The following is a 15,199-nucleotide window of genomic DNA, read 5'->3' on the forward strand; positions in this document are numbered from 1 at the left end:
TACCCTCCCTAGCAAGAGCTTTTAAGTAGAGTTTGAGTAGAGCTTTGAATAAAAGAAGACAAGTTACGTTGTAATTGGCATGAAACAATGGATCACTATCTACTTTGGCTTGTTGGATGCCCATTTTTGTACTGAAATCTTAAAAAAAAAGATTCATAATAAGATAAGAGTGACCATAGCTTAGAAGCTGCAAAAAAGATTGTTTTTTTCGAGAGCAAAAATCATGACCATTCAACAGGTCAGGTTAACCATTATTTACCTGCACAAAATTTTAAAGATTGCTGAATCACACTTCAGAGAGGTCAAAAGTCAAAACGTTTATATTTGGGAGAATAATTACCTGTTGTCTTGTCAAATATATTGGAGTCTCATAACGACCTATTTTCAGGGATCTCTCTAGACTGAGATTAGGATTTCTATAGCTGAAGAAGGTTGCAAAAACTACGTCCTAGAGCTAGAAATCTGTTTGCATAACCCGAAGTTCGTGGTAATAAAACAGACATTCAACCAACTCACATCATATATTATTCTCATAAATTCCTTAGACTCTAAGCTTCGTGATGGATCGGAGCAGCGTCCTCGAAGATCCAAATATCGATCAGCGTCCGGGTTCGCTCCTTGGCCTCGATCATTTCAGGCGAATCGTACTCGTAGTCGATCGATTCGAGATCCTGCGCCTGGAAGGCATTGGCAATCAGTGTGGCCACTGCCATATCATCATCGTCCAAATCTCGGAGGATACCGGCCACATGCTGCGGATCGATGTCTCCATTGGTGTAGTGGACACGATCGGTGATCGGAGTGTTGCCACCGAAGCGGCGGTTGGTACGATCGACCTGCTCCCGAATGAAATCTTCATCGATCCAATCACCGAAAGCACGGCGACACACTTCAACGTAGAAATCGCTATCGATCTGATCACCGAACGGTTGATACCGGGAGTCTGTGGTTGGGAAGAATCCAGTTGAGGTGCACTGCAGGTACAGTCGCTGACGAAGGCCACTCTGGAGGGCATCGTGGTCGAAATCGGTTTCCAGGAGTGGTGCCATGTACGACTCGAAGCTCAGATCGACGCAGGTATCGTATTCGTGTTCGTGGAGGAACCAATTGTTCAAGGCCAGCAAGCTGTTGGGGAAATCGTCATCTTCGATGACGTCGCACATCTCTGTAGTGGCACTGGTTTGGCTGCGGTGCAACATTTCGAATTCAATGTTCTGTTGAAGACCAAGCAGGAAGGCGATGGCGTCGAAGCGGTCGTCTACGTCTAGGGTGTCGCACAGGTGGAACATTTCCGTTAGTAGTTCGGACCGATCCAGGGTGATCAAGTTCTGAGCTACTCCGAAACCACTGAAGATGGTACCGTAGCACTCGCTTCCTCCGAATTCGCGGATGGTGTTTCCGAGGGACTCCATGTAACCATTGAACTCGAAGTCAGCATGAACTGGACCGCTGGAAATCCATGCTCCGGTAGACAGGTGAGGGAACTGCTGTCGGAAATGGCTGGCCACGACACCTCCGATACCGTAACCCAGAAGGATGACCTTGGCCTGTGGGTTTCGGACGACGTCGAATTTGACGTAGTTCACGAAGTCAACCAAATCAGCCATAGCTTGATCGATGGTCAGGAAGTCCAAATTGTTCGTGGAGGCATCCCTAAGTTTAATAGTCAAAAGGATAAGTATCACCTTGATCGAGCTTTCCTAGTATTGAAAACTTACTCTACCGGAAGGCTGTGTCCGAAGTATCGCATCTCGTTAGCAAACAGGTAGGCACCCTCGAGGTATGCGATGTCGTAGAACAGTCCATGGCTCAGGTACCGCACATCGACCGGACCAGCTGATCCAACGATGATGAAGATCGGACCTCGGGCATAGGCATGCTCATCGTTGGCGTAGTAGCGCATCGGGAAGGTTTCCTGGTTCCGGGGGGTGAAATGATCCACTCGAACGTCCAGCCATCCCTCCCGGACCATGGCGTTGGCAACGGCCAACCCGCAGACCAATAACACAAGCACCTGTTTTATCATTACGACCGACCGATTTCAAATGACGACCTCTCGTAGCGAGGGCTTACCTTTATAGCTTTCCAAGGTGGTCCTCGAAATTGGACGATTGTAATTTTGAGCAGCTGGCATGATTACGCCAACGCATGGGAGATCTGCCGTTATCTTAAATAGCACGTTTATAGATTAAAAAGGGGTATTTTAAGAATAATCGATTACCCAGGATTGATCTTCGGTTAGATAACTCTAAACCCCCTGCAGGAACTTTTTGAGAAAAAGACCTCAACTTCGTGAGTCTATCCCATTTCAAAAACAGCAATATTCGCTCGGAATGACCGTTCTGTCAACAAGGGAACTTTGTTTGATCACGTGAAACCGAACAACCAATCAACGCTGTGATGTGGGTGACAATTCTAGAACAATAAACGTTTTCGTATTTTTTTCCTTCTTTCAAACACCTGGTATCAGTTTATGGATTGATTGCATAAACAAGGTAGCGATAATCCAGATTATAGGTGGTACTTCAGACGACATTCGAAATCAAAATTCGGTGTGTACATTTTTGTTCCCGGGTTTATCTTATCAAACACTGCTTCATTTCCACATCAGTTTGAATTTTTAATGATGTGGTAGCACTCGATTAATGGCAGCAATATCAAGAAGTGGACTGATGCTATCAAGGTTGAGGTGAAATTTGGTGTTATGTCCATCGTTAACGATTTACCTAGTTATCAATAACTCGAAACTGCTTAAGATACAAATAGATAAAATCCTGAACCATTGCATTGATTTGAATAAATCCAAAATCTACTCGTTAGGAAGGTTGATTTTATTGGCCGATAACACCGCGCTAGTTAAGAGCATTTTGCACCGCACTGTTAGGAGGTATTTTTCAATTAGGGGTGTCCTTTTTCTTTGCCGCAGTAAAAAAAATATTTTTTGAATACAGAAAAGTGGTTTATTTCTTTAAGTTATGACCTTAAACACGTGGCGTCCGTGGATACATAAACTCCGTCACTTTTTCTTTCACCAGCAACTTCGCCTCTCGCAGCTCATCGGAATCCTGCTCCGAAATAGACCACAAATCCGCACTCAACAGCTCCCTTGGGATCATCTGAGCCGATGCATCCGGCCCTCGAGGATCAACGATACTGACCGTACGCCAGGGATGTTCCGCTCCATTAACGAAATGAGCATTCGAAATCACCGGTGAGTCCCCTCCGAACCTGGTATTGGTACGTTCGGCATTACGATTCAGCGATTCTACCGTGAACCAATCGCCAAACACCCGCCGGCAAGTTTCCGCATACATATCCACACTGATTCGATTGCCGAAGGGTTGGTCCTGTGAGTTCGCGGTGCGGAACCATCCGACCTCGGTGCAGCGTTGGTAGAACACTTGACGGTTGCCGAACCGAACGGCTGGATGATCCCAGGCGGTGCCACTGAACAGCTGAGCGAAATCTTCGAGCGAACTGAGGGCGCAACCCTCGGCGAAGAAGTTTTCGTTGAACCATCTGGCGAACGCATCCAAGGAGGTGGGAACGTCGGCTCCGGTGATTTCTGCGCACACTTGATCGAATGATGATACACTGAAAATTGGCAAAGAAAGGAAGTATTATTAAACTTTAAACCCAAGGTCATTCAATTACTACCCCCCTTGTTTAAACCTACTATGACTAATAGAATTTTAGAACTATAGGTTGGTCTCAGTTGATTTTTAGAGTGTTAATTTATAGTATAACTTGAGCAAAAATACGTAAAACACAGTTAAAAACCCCCAAACCCAATAAAAAACAAACCAAGCGTGAACTTGTTCGACTAGATTTGGCCAACTGTATCGAGCCAATTCCAACAAGCGTGAATTGTATTTTTTTCGAAGCTGTCCTCTCAACTCGCTTTGTGTTACAATTCCAAGCTGTCCTCTCAACTCGCTTGAATTGCATTTTTCTTAAAGTTGTCCTCTCAACTTACTTTGTGGTACAATTCCAAGCTGTCCTGCATTGCATTTTTTCCGAAACTGTTTTCTCAAATCGCTTTGTGTTACAATTCCAAGCTGTCCTCTCAACTCACTTAAATTGTATTTTTTGACAAAGCTGTCCTCTCAACTCGCTCTGTGTTACAATTCCAAGCTGTCCTCTCAACTCGCTTAAAGCGCATTTTTTTTTTCTTAAGTTGTCCTCCCAACTTACTTTGTGTTTACAATTCCAAGCTGTCATCTCAACTCGCTTGGATTGCATTTTTTCCAAACTGTTCTCTCAACTCGCTTTGTGTTACAACTCCAAGCTGTCCTATTGACTCGATAGATTGCATTTTTTTAAAGCTGTCCTCTCAACTCGCTTTGTGTAACTTTTTCAAGCTTTCCTCTCAACTCGCTTTGTGTTACAATTCCAAGCTGTCCTCTGAACTCGCTTGAATTGCATTTTTCTTAAAGTTGTCCTCTCAACTTACTTTGTGTTACAATTCCAAGCTGCTCTCTCAACTCGCTTGAATTGCACTTTCAAAAGCTGTCCTCTCAACTCGCTCTGTGTTACAATTCCAAGCTGTCTTCTCAACTCGCTTGAATTGCACTTTCAAAAGATGTCCCCTCAACTCGCTTTGTGATACAATTCCAAGCTGTCTTCTCAATTCGCTTGGATTGCATTTTTTCCAAAGTTGTTCTCTCAACTCGCTTTGTGTAAGTTTTCCAAACTATCCTCTCAACTCGCTTTGTGTTACAATTCCAAGCTGGCCTCTCAACTCGCTTGAATTGCATTTTTTTTCTAAAGTTGTCCTCTCAACTTACTTTGTGTTTACAATTCCAAGCTGTCATCTCAACTCGCTTGGATTGCATTTTTTCCAAACTATTCTCTCAACTGGATTTGTGTTACAATTCCAAGCTGTCTATCAACTCGATTGAATTGCTTTTTTAAAGCTGTCTACTCAACTCGCTTTGTGTAACTTTTCCAAGATGTCCTCTCAACTCGCTTTGTGTTACAATTTCATGATGTCCTCTCAACTCGCTTGAATTGCATTTTTTGACAAAGCTGCCCTCTCAACTCGCTTTGTGTTACAATTCCAAGCTGTCCTCTCAACTCGCTTGGATTGCATTTTTTCAAAAGTTGTTCTCTTAACTCGCTTTGTGTTACAATTCCGAGCTGTCCTCTCAACTCGCTTGAATTGCATTTTTTTTCCCAAAGCTGTCCTCTCAACTACTTGGTAGACCACAAAGTCAGCTGATTTATCGCCTGATTCCCAGCAAAAACTCCTACGTATAAGTGACGATTAAAATCGGCCGACGCACCCTACGCGATACGATTAAATATGGTTTAAGTATGTTAAAATACAAAATATTGCGTTGAAGGCCTTGATCATGGATTGTCCGTTCGACACCCTCAAATTGCACAGTCGGAGAAATTTTACGTAAAGTGCAATGATATGGCACATAGTATACTACACAGTAAACGAAAAATGCCGAGTTCCGTAATTTTTTTACCGAAATCCTAACATGTGTAAATCGTTAAACTGTTCGGTAATTTTTTCGGTAAAAAATAAACGAACATCGGTAAATGAAGAGTCGATTTACCGATGTTCGTTTATTTTTTACCGAAAAAATTACCGAACAGTTTAACAATTTTCACATGTTAGGATTTCGGTAAAAAAATTACCGAACTCGGTAATTTTCGTTTACTGTGTAGTGTAGCTACCCACAGCGGAGACCCCTCTAGCTTACAGGGTGATATGTATTCTTGAATGCTGAAACTGTTAATAGACTAAGCATGGCAAATTGCCCGGTTTTACCCAGACTTGCCCGGTTGTTTGCTACCAAATATGGAAGCAGTCCAATCCGGCACGGTTGTCCGGATTGTGGTGAAAATTGCATGGATAAATTTAAACATATTAAAGAGTTACTGATGTGTTTCGATAAAAAAAACCTTTCCTGCTTGATTCTTGTCAAAAATTTCTTGGTTTTTGACCAAATTTGCCCGGATGTTTTTCGGATTTTAGGTTGAAAATTTTCCAGGTTTGAATAGCCCGGATACGTGCGGGAAAATTCTTGCATTCTTATGATAGACCCAGGAGCAAGACTTGAAAAGGTTCAGTAGATAAGTAGATTTTTGTACAAAAATCGACTTGCAAGAGACCAACGAACATGTTCTTTTAAATATCATAATCAACTTGAAAGAAAGCTATTCAGCTTACCTGTTGGATTAAAGAAAAAAGTTGAAGAGGTTGTATTTGAGACGACCGCAAAGTTAACGTAGAATTACGACAACCGGTTTTGTGTCAATATATTTTTGAAAAAAATCTAAGTATGCAGCTCAAAACAAATGTATGAATGTAGACGAAAATATACATATACTGTGTGTCCAATGTCAATGCCAACAGCTTTCATATTGAATTTGCAGCTCAAATTAAGCTGGTCAGTTTAGTATAAATTATCTATAACGGTCAACAAATCAGTTTGAAAAACTTAACAGTTGCATACCCAAAGGCGATATTAAAATACGGACAAACGGCGTCAATCAAAACTCAATACATTATCGCTGAGATGCATTGCGCCCGGTACTTATGCAACCAATGCGAAGAACATGCGAGCTTTGAATAATCAAACGCTTGAGATAAAAGCATACAGTGCTGGTAATAAACCTGTTGTTTATTTTTAATAAGGAATTTTGAATTTTCGCATAAATTTTTCTAGGCAATTTTTGTTTTTCATTGATTGGAGAAAATGGTAAGCTGAAGAAAAACAAAATTTCAAACAATCAATTATTTCATGAATCGTTTCTTTATCCCAAAATCCAATAAATATTTTTCTAAATCAACACTTGACACAGCTTCCACGCTAGCTTACAGGCTCAGTGCAAAAAAAAGATGCACATTAAATGTACATTTTCCACGCATGATCAATGCCTATTCGAAAGAGAAAAAAATTCATACAAATCATTATCGGTGTACTAAAAAAAACGTACCCACTTTGCAAGTTTAACACCTGGCACCGCTGCCTTTCATGCATACGCTTGACTAAGTGCAAAAGAAAAACCAGTTTTCTGGAAGCTCCTCTCATGCGTTTCTCTCAAAGTCAAGTTGAATTCGAATGGGAATTCCCATTCCCATATAGCAATCGCTAGCGCAAAGGTGCACTGAAATGCCATATCGGCTAAACTCAATCCTTAATGGATAACAATCAAACGGCCCTTTTCAGGGCCAACACATACAGAAAGTTTTATCTCAGACTTTCTATTTTTAGCATATGGCAATGGGGAAAACGGGTGGAGTGTGTAGACTGAGTTATGAAGTTGTAGTTACAGTGCGCTGATTACCTTGTGAAAATGACAAGTAATTAACATTTTAACCTGTCATGACATTCAATGTATTGTCATCGCAGCATGTCGTGTCATCATATCTCCGCCACTTGTCGGATCGCCTCTGCTGCTAGTCCTCCTACTCAAATGCCATTGAGCTAAACTGCGAAACGATATCTGCGTTGGATTACCACTGGTGGGGTCCAAACGCAGATCGCAGCGCAGCAGAACTTTTCAGCTCAACGGGCAAACAGAAACTGAAACCAGCTCGCAGACGACCCCTTGTTTTTATACATTTTGTTGACGGGGACTCACCAAGGGGCGTGGCGTCCGAGTTTTTTTTCAAATTTTGATCAGCCAATCAACGATGAGCAGGGATAATATGTCTTTTAAAAATGATGTCCTTGAGTTGGAATGTTTTCGTGACGCGAGATCCGTTTGCGAATTTCAATTTGTCCCCCTATAGTGTTGCCGTAAGACATAATTCTACGTCAAAAACACAAATTTCAAGAACTATTACTCTCTTGGTGAATTTTTTTCTTCTAGAATGTTCTTTTTGGCAGTGTTGAGACGCTCCTTTTTTTTATAAACACTATTCTTAACTAACCCCCAGAGGTTAACTCACTTGGTAATTTAAGCTCTTACCACTTTTTCTTTTGTACGGGATTTCCATCCTCTGGGATGATGCATCCCTTAAATACGAAGCTACGATCGATTTTTGAATAGAGGACTTTTAAAATCCTTATGTATGAATCCTAAAGGGTGTCCCCGATATATTTCACTCTGAATGATGCGATTGACATGTCACAAAAAAGGCTATTTGAGGAACTTCTTGGAACTTGAAGTCCACAGGAGGCTATTTGAGGAACCTTTTGTAACTTTCATGCTCACATTCGAGAAAAATCGGTACCAATTCCCTTTGGAACCTTTGTTCATCGAAATTCGAACTTTGGAGACACGAGTGTAAGTACACTGCAAAAAATCCACACTTATGATGTATGTTTCCCCTACACATACGTCTTCAAAATTGTTCTACGCTTAGATTTTATATGATTCATATGATTATCATATGTCACACATAAAATTTATGTTTGAAATATGAAGTTTATATGATATTGTCACATAAATTCGATGATTTTCGTCTTTGAACTTTTTCATGTTTTCAAAATGGCCGCCCTGAAGAAATAGTACCCGTTGTGTCAACTAATTAGGTGAGTAAATGGTTTATAAAAAAGTATACCAGTAAGTTTTCATAGATCTAATATATTCTCCCCCGCAGGAAGCTGGCTTCTGACTGTACGCCTAGAAATGGTCGTCTTTTGATACCATTCCAGGGCATCCAGGTGCTGACTGGTGATTTGCCTGCGGGCACCGACACTCAGGGCATGGTCGTCCTTAATTGATTTTGAAGACCTAGACCGGCAAACGTTTACACATCCTGAACAATTCAGAAGGTGAGTTTCTAGTTCATTCTATCGAATTCAGGTTAGTAACACATCTTTTGTTTTAGATAAATCCCGGCGGTTAATGAGGATTTGACAAATTTCTGTTCCAGTAAAAAAGAAACATGTTAGCAAGTACGAGCAAGAACGAACTTCATTGTCATATGAAGTTATCATACCAGACAAATATAAATACAGTTTTTCTTAATAGCCTAAATCAATTTATATTTTCGTTCGAAAAACGAATTCGGACATTCAAAAATCGCCTTTGAGTAGGCAGATATATAAACGCCTTAAAGTATACATATGTTTTAGTACAATGTAGTCTCATAACATTTGTGTGTGGAATTTTATAACTTTTATGTGACGCACATGAAAGCTATAAAATTTAATTCTATTTGTGTGGGCACGTATTTTTCAAATGGGAATCAAATTGCAAAAATCTATAAGGCTAACACATATTCCTAATATGTGGATTTTTTGCAGTGTAGATATGAGACTTTTGGTTGCTTGGGATTAAATTGCCACACCATGAAATTGCTCTAACTTTTAACCGTTGGGTAGAATTTAGTGAAAATTTGGGTGGATTTAGTTCATAGTGCATTGTTTACATCCTGAAAGTTTTAAAGTCCTGTGATCAAAACTCGCGGAAACAAAAGAACAGCTTGTGCGTGATAAAATCCTGCGTATTCATCACGAGAACAGCGAGCTCTCGCATCGTTCCATCGCTAAAATGCAAATTCTACGGTGTCACGAGTGATTAAGCGGTTCGAGGAACGATTGCCCACCGATCGGAAGCCCAGGAGTGAAGGTAAAAGCACTGACCACACTGACATGACACTTAGAACAAAAATCAACCATTTTCTGTCTAATTTTTTGTTGACAGATTTTGCAGGTTCGCAATACCGACGGCAGGTGGCGAACCTGAAAAATTTGACAAAAAATGCCCTGTAGGAAAAATGGTCCTGTTTAGCTGGATTTTATCGTAGAAATTGCGTGTTTTATTTTTAAAGTTGGGTGGAATTTCCTAACTGGGATGGCATTTTTTCAAATCGATCGATGCGCACTCTGGAATCGACATTGCGTACTGTTGGAAAAATTATCCAGAAAACGAAATCGAGTGTCCAGTCAGTATGGTCAGTGGTAAAAGTATTCATGTGTTGCATTCGTGTTGCATGTTGTACTTCAACATGCTGACAAAAGTTAAATGCTGCATCATGGACGACGAAACATATATGAAGGCCTTCAAACAGATCCCCGGCAACCTGTTTGTCACGGCCAAGGATAAGTTCAGCTTTCCGGAGCATGTCCGCACTCAGAAGATGTCCAAATTTGCGGAAAAAAATCCTGGTTCGGCAAGCCATCTGCACGTGCAGGAAGCGGAGTGCACCTTTCGTGACCCAGGACACGATGAACGGACAGGTGTACATGAAAGAGTGCCTCCAGAAGCGGCTGATTCCTCTCCTGAAGACCCACAACGCCCCAACAATCTTCTGGCCGCATTTGGCCTCATGCCACTACTCAAAGGACGTGCTGAAGTGGTATGCGGACTATAGTGTTGTACACGGAGCTAATGCACATGACGTCTACTACTGTTGGTTGTCCAGCAACGAATGTTTCTTCCTGACTCATGCTACATAAGATTGCATGGCATACTTGTCTACACATTCTCATGCATGTACATAAGAAAGGGCAATATGGTATAAAATGCCATATGAACATAAGTTACGATACTACATTTACTTTCCTTTTTTTTTCATTCAACTTATTTTATATTTATTCTTCATGGTTACACATCCACTCCTTGATGGGTTGTCCACGGAAACCACAACCATGTTTGAATCATAGAGCGTAGTGTTCTGGAACGCAAGGGTCATGAACCACCCTGATGAGGAAAAACACTCAGTAGCAACATGGTGATGCTGCGCGCATTAACGGCTGTCATGCTCGCCAAATTCTCGGTTTTTCGTCGACAACGAAGATGGTTTTCCGAAGGCTCCAGCCCAAGGCTCGGTCTCTTTAATGCACAGAGCATCAACACACCCTTGTCCTCTTATTTCGAACATCTCAGGGCCTTATCAATTGGTATAGGCTTGTTCCTCTTTTCCAATAAAACTTCTTTTTCTTGTGATAAGACTATAAGCATTTTCTCTTCTGATGGTTTACTGTTTGGCACAGTTTCTCATCGTAATACATCCGTTTTTTTTCACCTTTCCTTTTTTTCATTTCTATCAGCTAACATTTCATGTTTGCTTAAATTTCTTAAATTCTCGAGAATATCGGCACTTATAGCAGCTCTGTTTCCCAACTTGTTCAAGTTGCCTGACTTACAGAAAGTCTCCTCTGAACTGAACATTTTTCTCATTTAATTCCTTCATTCTACTGCTTCATTAGGGAATCGTATCGTTCAAACCTTTTCCGAACAAACTTTGTATTACCATTCACAGGTATGAAAATTGACAGCAAAACCAAGAAAAACCGACTCCGATCACTCCATCGTTTCCCATGAGTATTCCTTCCGTGTATCACAACAACTTCAATTTAGAGATAATATTCAACAACTCCAATGAGAAATATGACTTAAATTTTCAATCTAACATTGCCAAACATCCTCTTTTCTTAGCCATCCATCCTTAAATATTCAAGTGGATGTTCTTATGAGCGCATCTTATCGGTAAAACCCAAACGCACTTTTTATTTCCGGATAAGATAACATTTAAATTCCTAGTTTTTCTCAGAATCTTCCATTCCACTATCTTACTTTTTCACGGACATTCTTAACATGATATAAACGCGTGTGCCAATTCAATGTTTTTACGTTGCCTGTTTAAATATATACTAATCCAATGCAAAAATATTTCTCACAAACAAACCGGGTACGAACAAAAACAGTAACTAAATTACATCACAAGTTCAACTTCTAACATTCTAGACCTCGACCGAACCACTTCATCCGCATAACCCTATTGATAAAAACATCACACGTCAAGGCGGCAGCACACATTCCGACCAACAAAAATTGTCAACCACCATAGTCAAAAGATCGAGTTATCTTTGGCTGCCCTTCCAGCAACTTGCATCCTGTGGGCCTTCAACCGGTACTTAGTCGATTCGCCACCTTGCTACACCCAGATCCCCAGGAAAACACAACACCTTAAATCTCACATTCCATCTCTGGTGCACGACGGCCTGCTGCCAAATAAATACTTCTCATCTTTGTGGCCGTTATCGTCATAAACGCTTCATAACCACTGTACCTGGAATCGACTGAATTTCTTGGAACTAGACACACCAGGCTCAGCCATATCCGAACAATTCACCTGCATACTAACTAAATCATCTCCATCCAAACATTCATTGCAATTCCATACTTTTAGATGCAGCGCTCTCTGGTACAAACGCTCACCACATTAAGAAGCAGTCTCAAAGACCTAAGCAGGCGTATAGCCGCACATCTACGTGTGTGCACCTTCATTCCTCACCTATTCCTCCCACACCAGCACTCCTCAGCTTAGCACCGAAAACATTCAACTATAAGCGCCACTCCCACAGTATTCCGAAGAAAAATCCGTCACTAAAAACACATTACTAAACACAATTTCCGGTCTATCTACCACCCATAGTTCCACCTGCCATCCTAGGCTAGTCATTCGCTTTGTCATCTTCTTCAACATTCAGTCACTACAATTCCTCCAAGTCAATTTTATGCTGCCTCCATCTTTACCAACTAGATTGTACTTTACTTCAACGCTTAGCATTGAAGCTTACAATCTCCACCATTTTGCAAAATACATCCACATGAACCACATTCGAGCAATTGGTTCCTAAAAATTTCATTTTTCAAGCTCGTCAGCTTTACATTCAAGATTAAAACTATCAGCATTTAAGCTACCAGCATTTAAGCTCTCAGCATTTCAGCTCTCAGCATTTAAGCTCTCAGCATTTAAGCTATCAGTATTTAAGGTCCTGAACAACCTTTTCCGCATTTAAGCAACAATCTATTCAATCCGCATTTAAGCGATATTTCTTTCATCTTATTTCAATTAACTTACCAAACGCCATTTTGGAACCTCGTCGCCAATATAGTGTTGTACACGGAGCTAATGCACATGACGTCTACTACTGTTGGTTGTCCAGCAACGAATGTTTCTTCCTGACTCATGCTACATAAGATTGCATGGCATACTTGTCTACACATTCTCATGCATGTACATAAGAAAGGGCAATATGGTATAAAATGCCATATGAACATAAGTTACGATACTACACGGACAATAAGGTCAATTTCGTGCCAAAAATGTTCAACCCTCCCAACACTCTGGAGCTCCGCCCCGTCGAGAAATTCTGGGCGATTATGAAGCATGCAAAAAACGGTTGATTCCAAGAATCAGCAGAATCTTATTGTCCGGGGTTAAGGCCAAGGTGCGGGCCTTTGCGTATGAACTGTAAATAAAATACGAGTAAAATAGTGTAACATGAAGTTTAATAGTTATTTTTCAATCCTGGAAATTTGAAGGCCATTGGATGAAAACTCGATTTTTGGTAATTATGGCATAAAAATTTAAATTCCGATTTATTTGAGAGATTTTCAAGGGTCAAAAAACCGAAAATTCGAGCGCTTCGAGGCACCCCTAAGTCATGTTCGATTGCACTAAAATTATGCACAGGCCAGTTTATTGGGCTAATCTACAAAATGTGTATGGTCGGTTTCAAAATTCGATCATGAAAATTCTCCCCTACATCCATTGCCACTCTAATGTATATAGTTAGGTTTTCAAATGATATGGTGAAATATTTCCCAAACATTGCTATCCTAATGAACACGTTGAGAAGAGAAGAGTAAGCTAGACAGATGAATCTCAATGATGATATCTAGAAAGATATAAAAACAACGAGATCAGGAAGCTCGATTAATTTTTGTGGATCTACGGATCAGATCTAACTTCGAGCGAGGAACAAACCTTCTTGAGATCTTCGATCCATCTGTAAAACGTTTAACCTTTTCGCAGGCGTCCATTCCCCATACGAATCACCCCTGGGATCAGAAGCGGAGAAATATAATGTTACTAAATATGAGAACAACAATCCTACGATGACAACTTTCGGTCGAATTTTTGGGCCCTTTTTCTGTATTAATCTTCTGTTGAAATATTTTATCGTGGCACGTTTATATGGCAGTTACTCGTTAGCATTTAACAGTGCCATCTGTACTTCGCTAACCCAAATGATTTTTTATGTAACCCGATTGGTTATTATATAATAGTCTTCATAATGACACAAGAGAAAGAGTTTTACCTAAAAAGCAATAGTACTTACTTCTGGGCAAGCAGGGTACCGCCCTCCACATAACCCATCAACTGGCTCAGGAAGAATTGCAGCTGCAGCTCGTTACCTTCTTCGATGGGTGTGCACAGATTGAAACGATCATTGATGACCTCAGTATATCCAGCATCGAACAAATTCTCCATCACGTGGAACGCCACGAAGATATCGTTGTAACACTGTTGGCTACCAAAGTCGATCAACGTTTGCGACCAAGCCTCGGCGAATTCGTAATAATCAATGGACGCCCGGTGAAATCCACTCGATGACCACAGACCCTGAGCCAAGTGGGGATACCGAACCCGGAACCAGGTAGCGAGAGCTCCACCCAATCCTGAACCGGCCACCAGCACATTGGTATTTTCGTAGTCTACCTCGTGCTCTTTAACGTGCTGCACGAACTCAGCCAAATCTGCCAGCATTTGGTCCAGATTCAGGAGTCTTAGGTTTTCCAGGCTAGTGTCTCTGAAAGTACGAAGAAACAAAATTAAAAACCTTCGAAAGATTGATTTGGTCTTCACGATAGAACTTACTCCAAACCAACATGGCTGTCTCCATAGAATCGAGACTCGTACGCAATCACAACACCATTCAAAGCTTCGGCAATATCGTAGATCAGATTTCCCTCGCCCAAGTAGAATGGATCGATGTCTCCGTTTCCTCCCAACAGAATCAGGATCGGACCTCCGGGAAGGTAATGCTCGGGATTGACCAGATAACGAGCCGTCCATGTGTCCGTCCTTTGCAGATTGAAATGGTCAACACGTGTGGTAAACTCACGCTCAACGATATGTTCATTCAATTTTGTTGGAAAATTTTGAGGTTTAGATATCGCCTGGTTTCCCAGGAAAACGTCCATCTGCTGCTTTTGACTTGCAGTGAAATCTTTGGCCACTTTCTCAACTTTACCGGCCACAGCCAGGGACACCAAGGCTATGGTTAACACGATGCAAGTTTTCATGATTGTTCGTTTCTCTTAAAACCCGTACGCACAACTCAACCTCGCATATCTCACTAATCCCGGTCCCCAATTTTAAACTCAGCCCGCGAGGCCCATAACAAGTCTTTTTATATCATTCATCCTGAAAGACAGCTAATCTAACCCATTTTCAAAATTCAATGGAGCTTCCATATCTTCCACGCAACAT

The 15,199-nt window shown here is 41.1% G+C and overlaps 2 protein-coding genes across 2 annotated transcripts; both read right to left on the bottom strand.

The window, feature by feature from the left end:
- Positions 1-548: 548 nt before the first annotated feature.
- On the bottom strand, positions 549-2,026 carry LOC129753831 (putative serine protease K12H4.7). The gene is made up of 2 exons (XM_055749680.1): positions 1,719-2,026; positions 549-1,653 (listed from the first exon to the last, which is right to left on the bottom strand). The coding sequence occupies exons 1-2, from the start codon at positions 2,024-2,026 to the stop codon at positions 549-551; spliced, it is 1,413 nt and encodes a 470-aa protein (XP_055605655.1).
- Positions 2,027-2,981: 955 nt separating this feature from the next.
- Positions 2,982-15,012, bottom strand: LOC129753833 (putative serine protease F56F10.1). Its single transcript, XM_055749681.1, has 3 exons — positions 14,585-15,012; positions 14,046-14,516; positions 2,982-3,594 (listed from the first exon to the last, which is right to left on the bottom strand). The coding sequence occupies exons 1-3, from the start codon at positions 15,010-15,012 to the stop codon at positions 2,982-2,984; spliced, it is 1,512 nt and encodes a 503-aa protein (XP_055605656.1).
- Between the last annotated feature and the right edge of the window lie 187 nt (positions 15,013-15,199).

This window comes from Uranotaenia lowii, chromosome 3 (genome assembly GCF_029784155.1).
Source record: "Uranotaenia lowii strain MFRU-FL chromosome 3, ASM2978415v1, whole genome shotgun sequence".
Taxonomy (NCBI): Eukaryota; Metazoa; Arthropoda; class Insecta; order Diptera; family Culicidae; genus Uranotaenia; species Uranotaenia lowii.

Excerpts from the sequence above, each read along its gene's own strand:
- LOC129753831 (XM_055749680.1), bottom strand. The coding sequence starts at position 2,026 with ATGATAAAACAGGTGCTTGTGTTATTGGTCTGCGGGTTGGCCGTTGCC. Across the intron at positions 1,654-1,718 it reads GGACACAGCCTTCCGGTAGA|GGATGCCTCCACGAACAATT; the intron begins GTAAGTTTTCAA and ends TATTAAACTTAG.
- LOC129753833 (XM_055749681.1), bottom strand. The coding sequence starts at position 15,012 with ATGAAAACTTGCATCGTGTTAACCATAGCCTTGGTGTCCCTGGCTGTG. Across the intron at positions 14,517-14,584 it reads GACAGCCATGTTGGTTTGGA|AGACACTAGCCTGGAAAACC; the intron begins GTAAGTTCTATC and ends TCGTACTTTCAG. Across the intron at positions 3,595-14,045 it reads GGTACCCTGCTTGCCCAGAA|TGTATCATCATTCGATCAAG; the intron begins GTAAGTACTATT and ends GCCAATTTTCAG.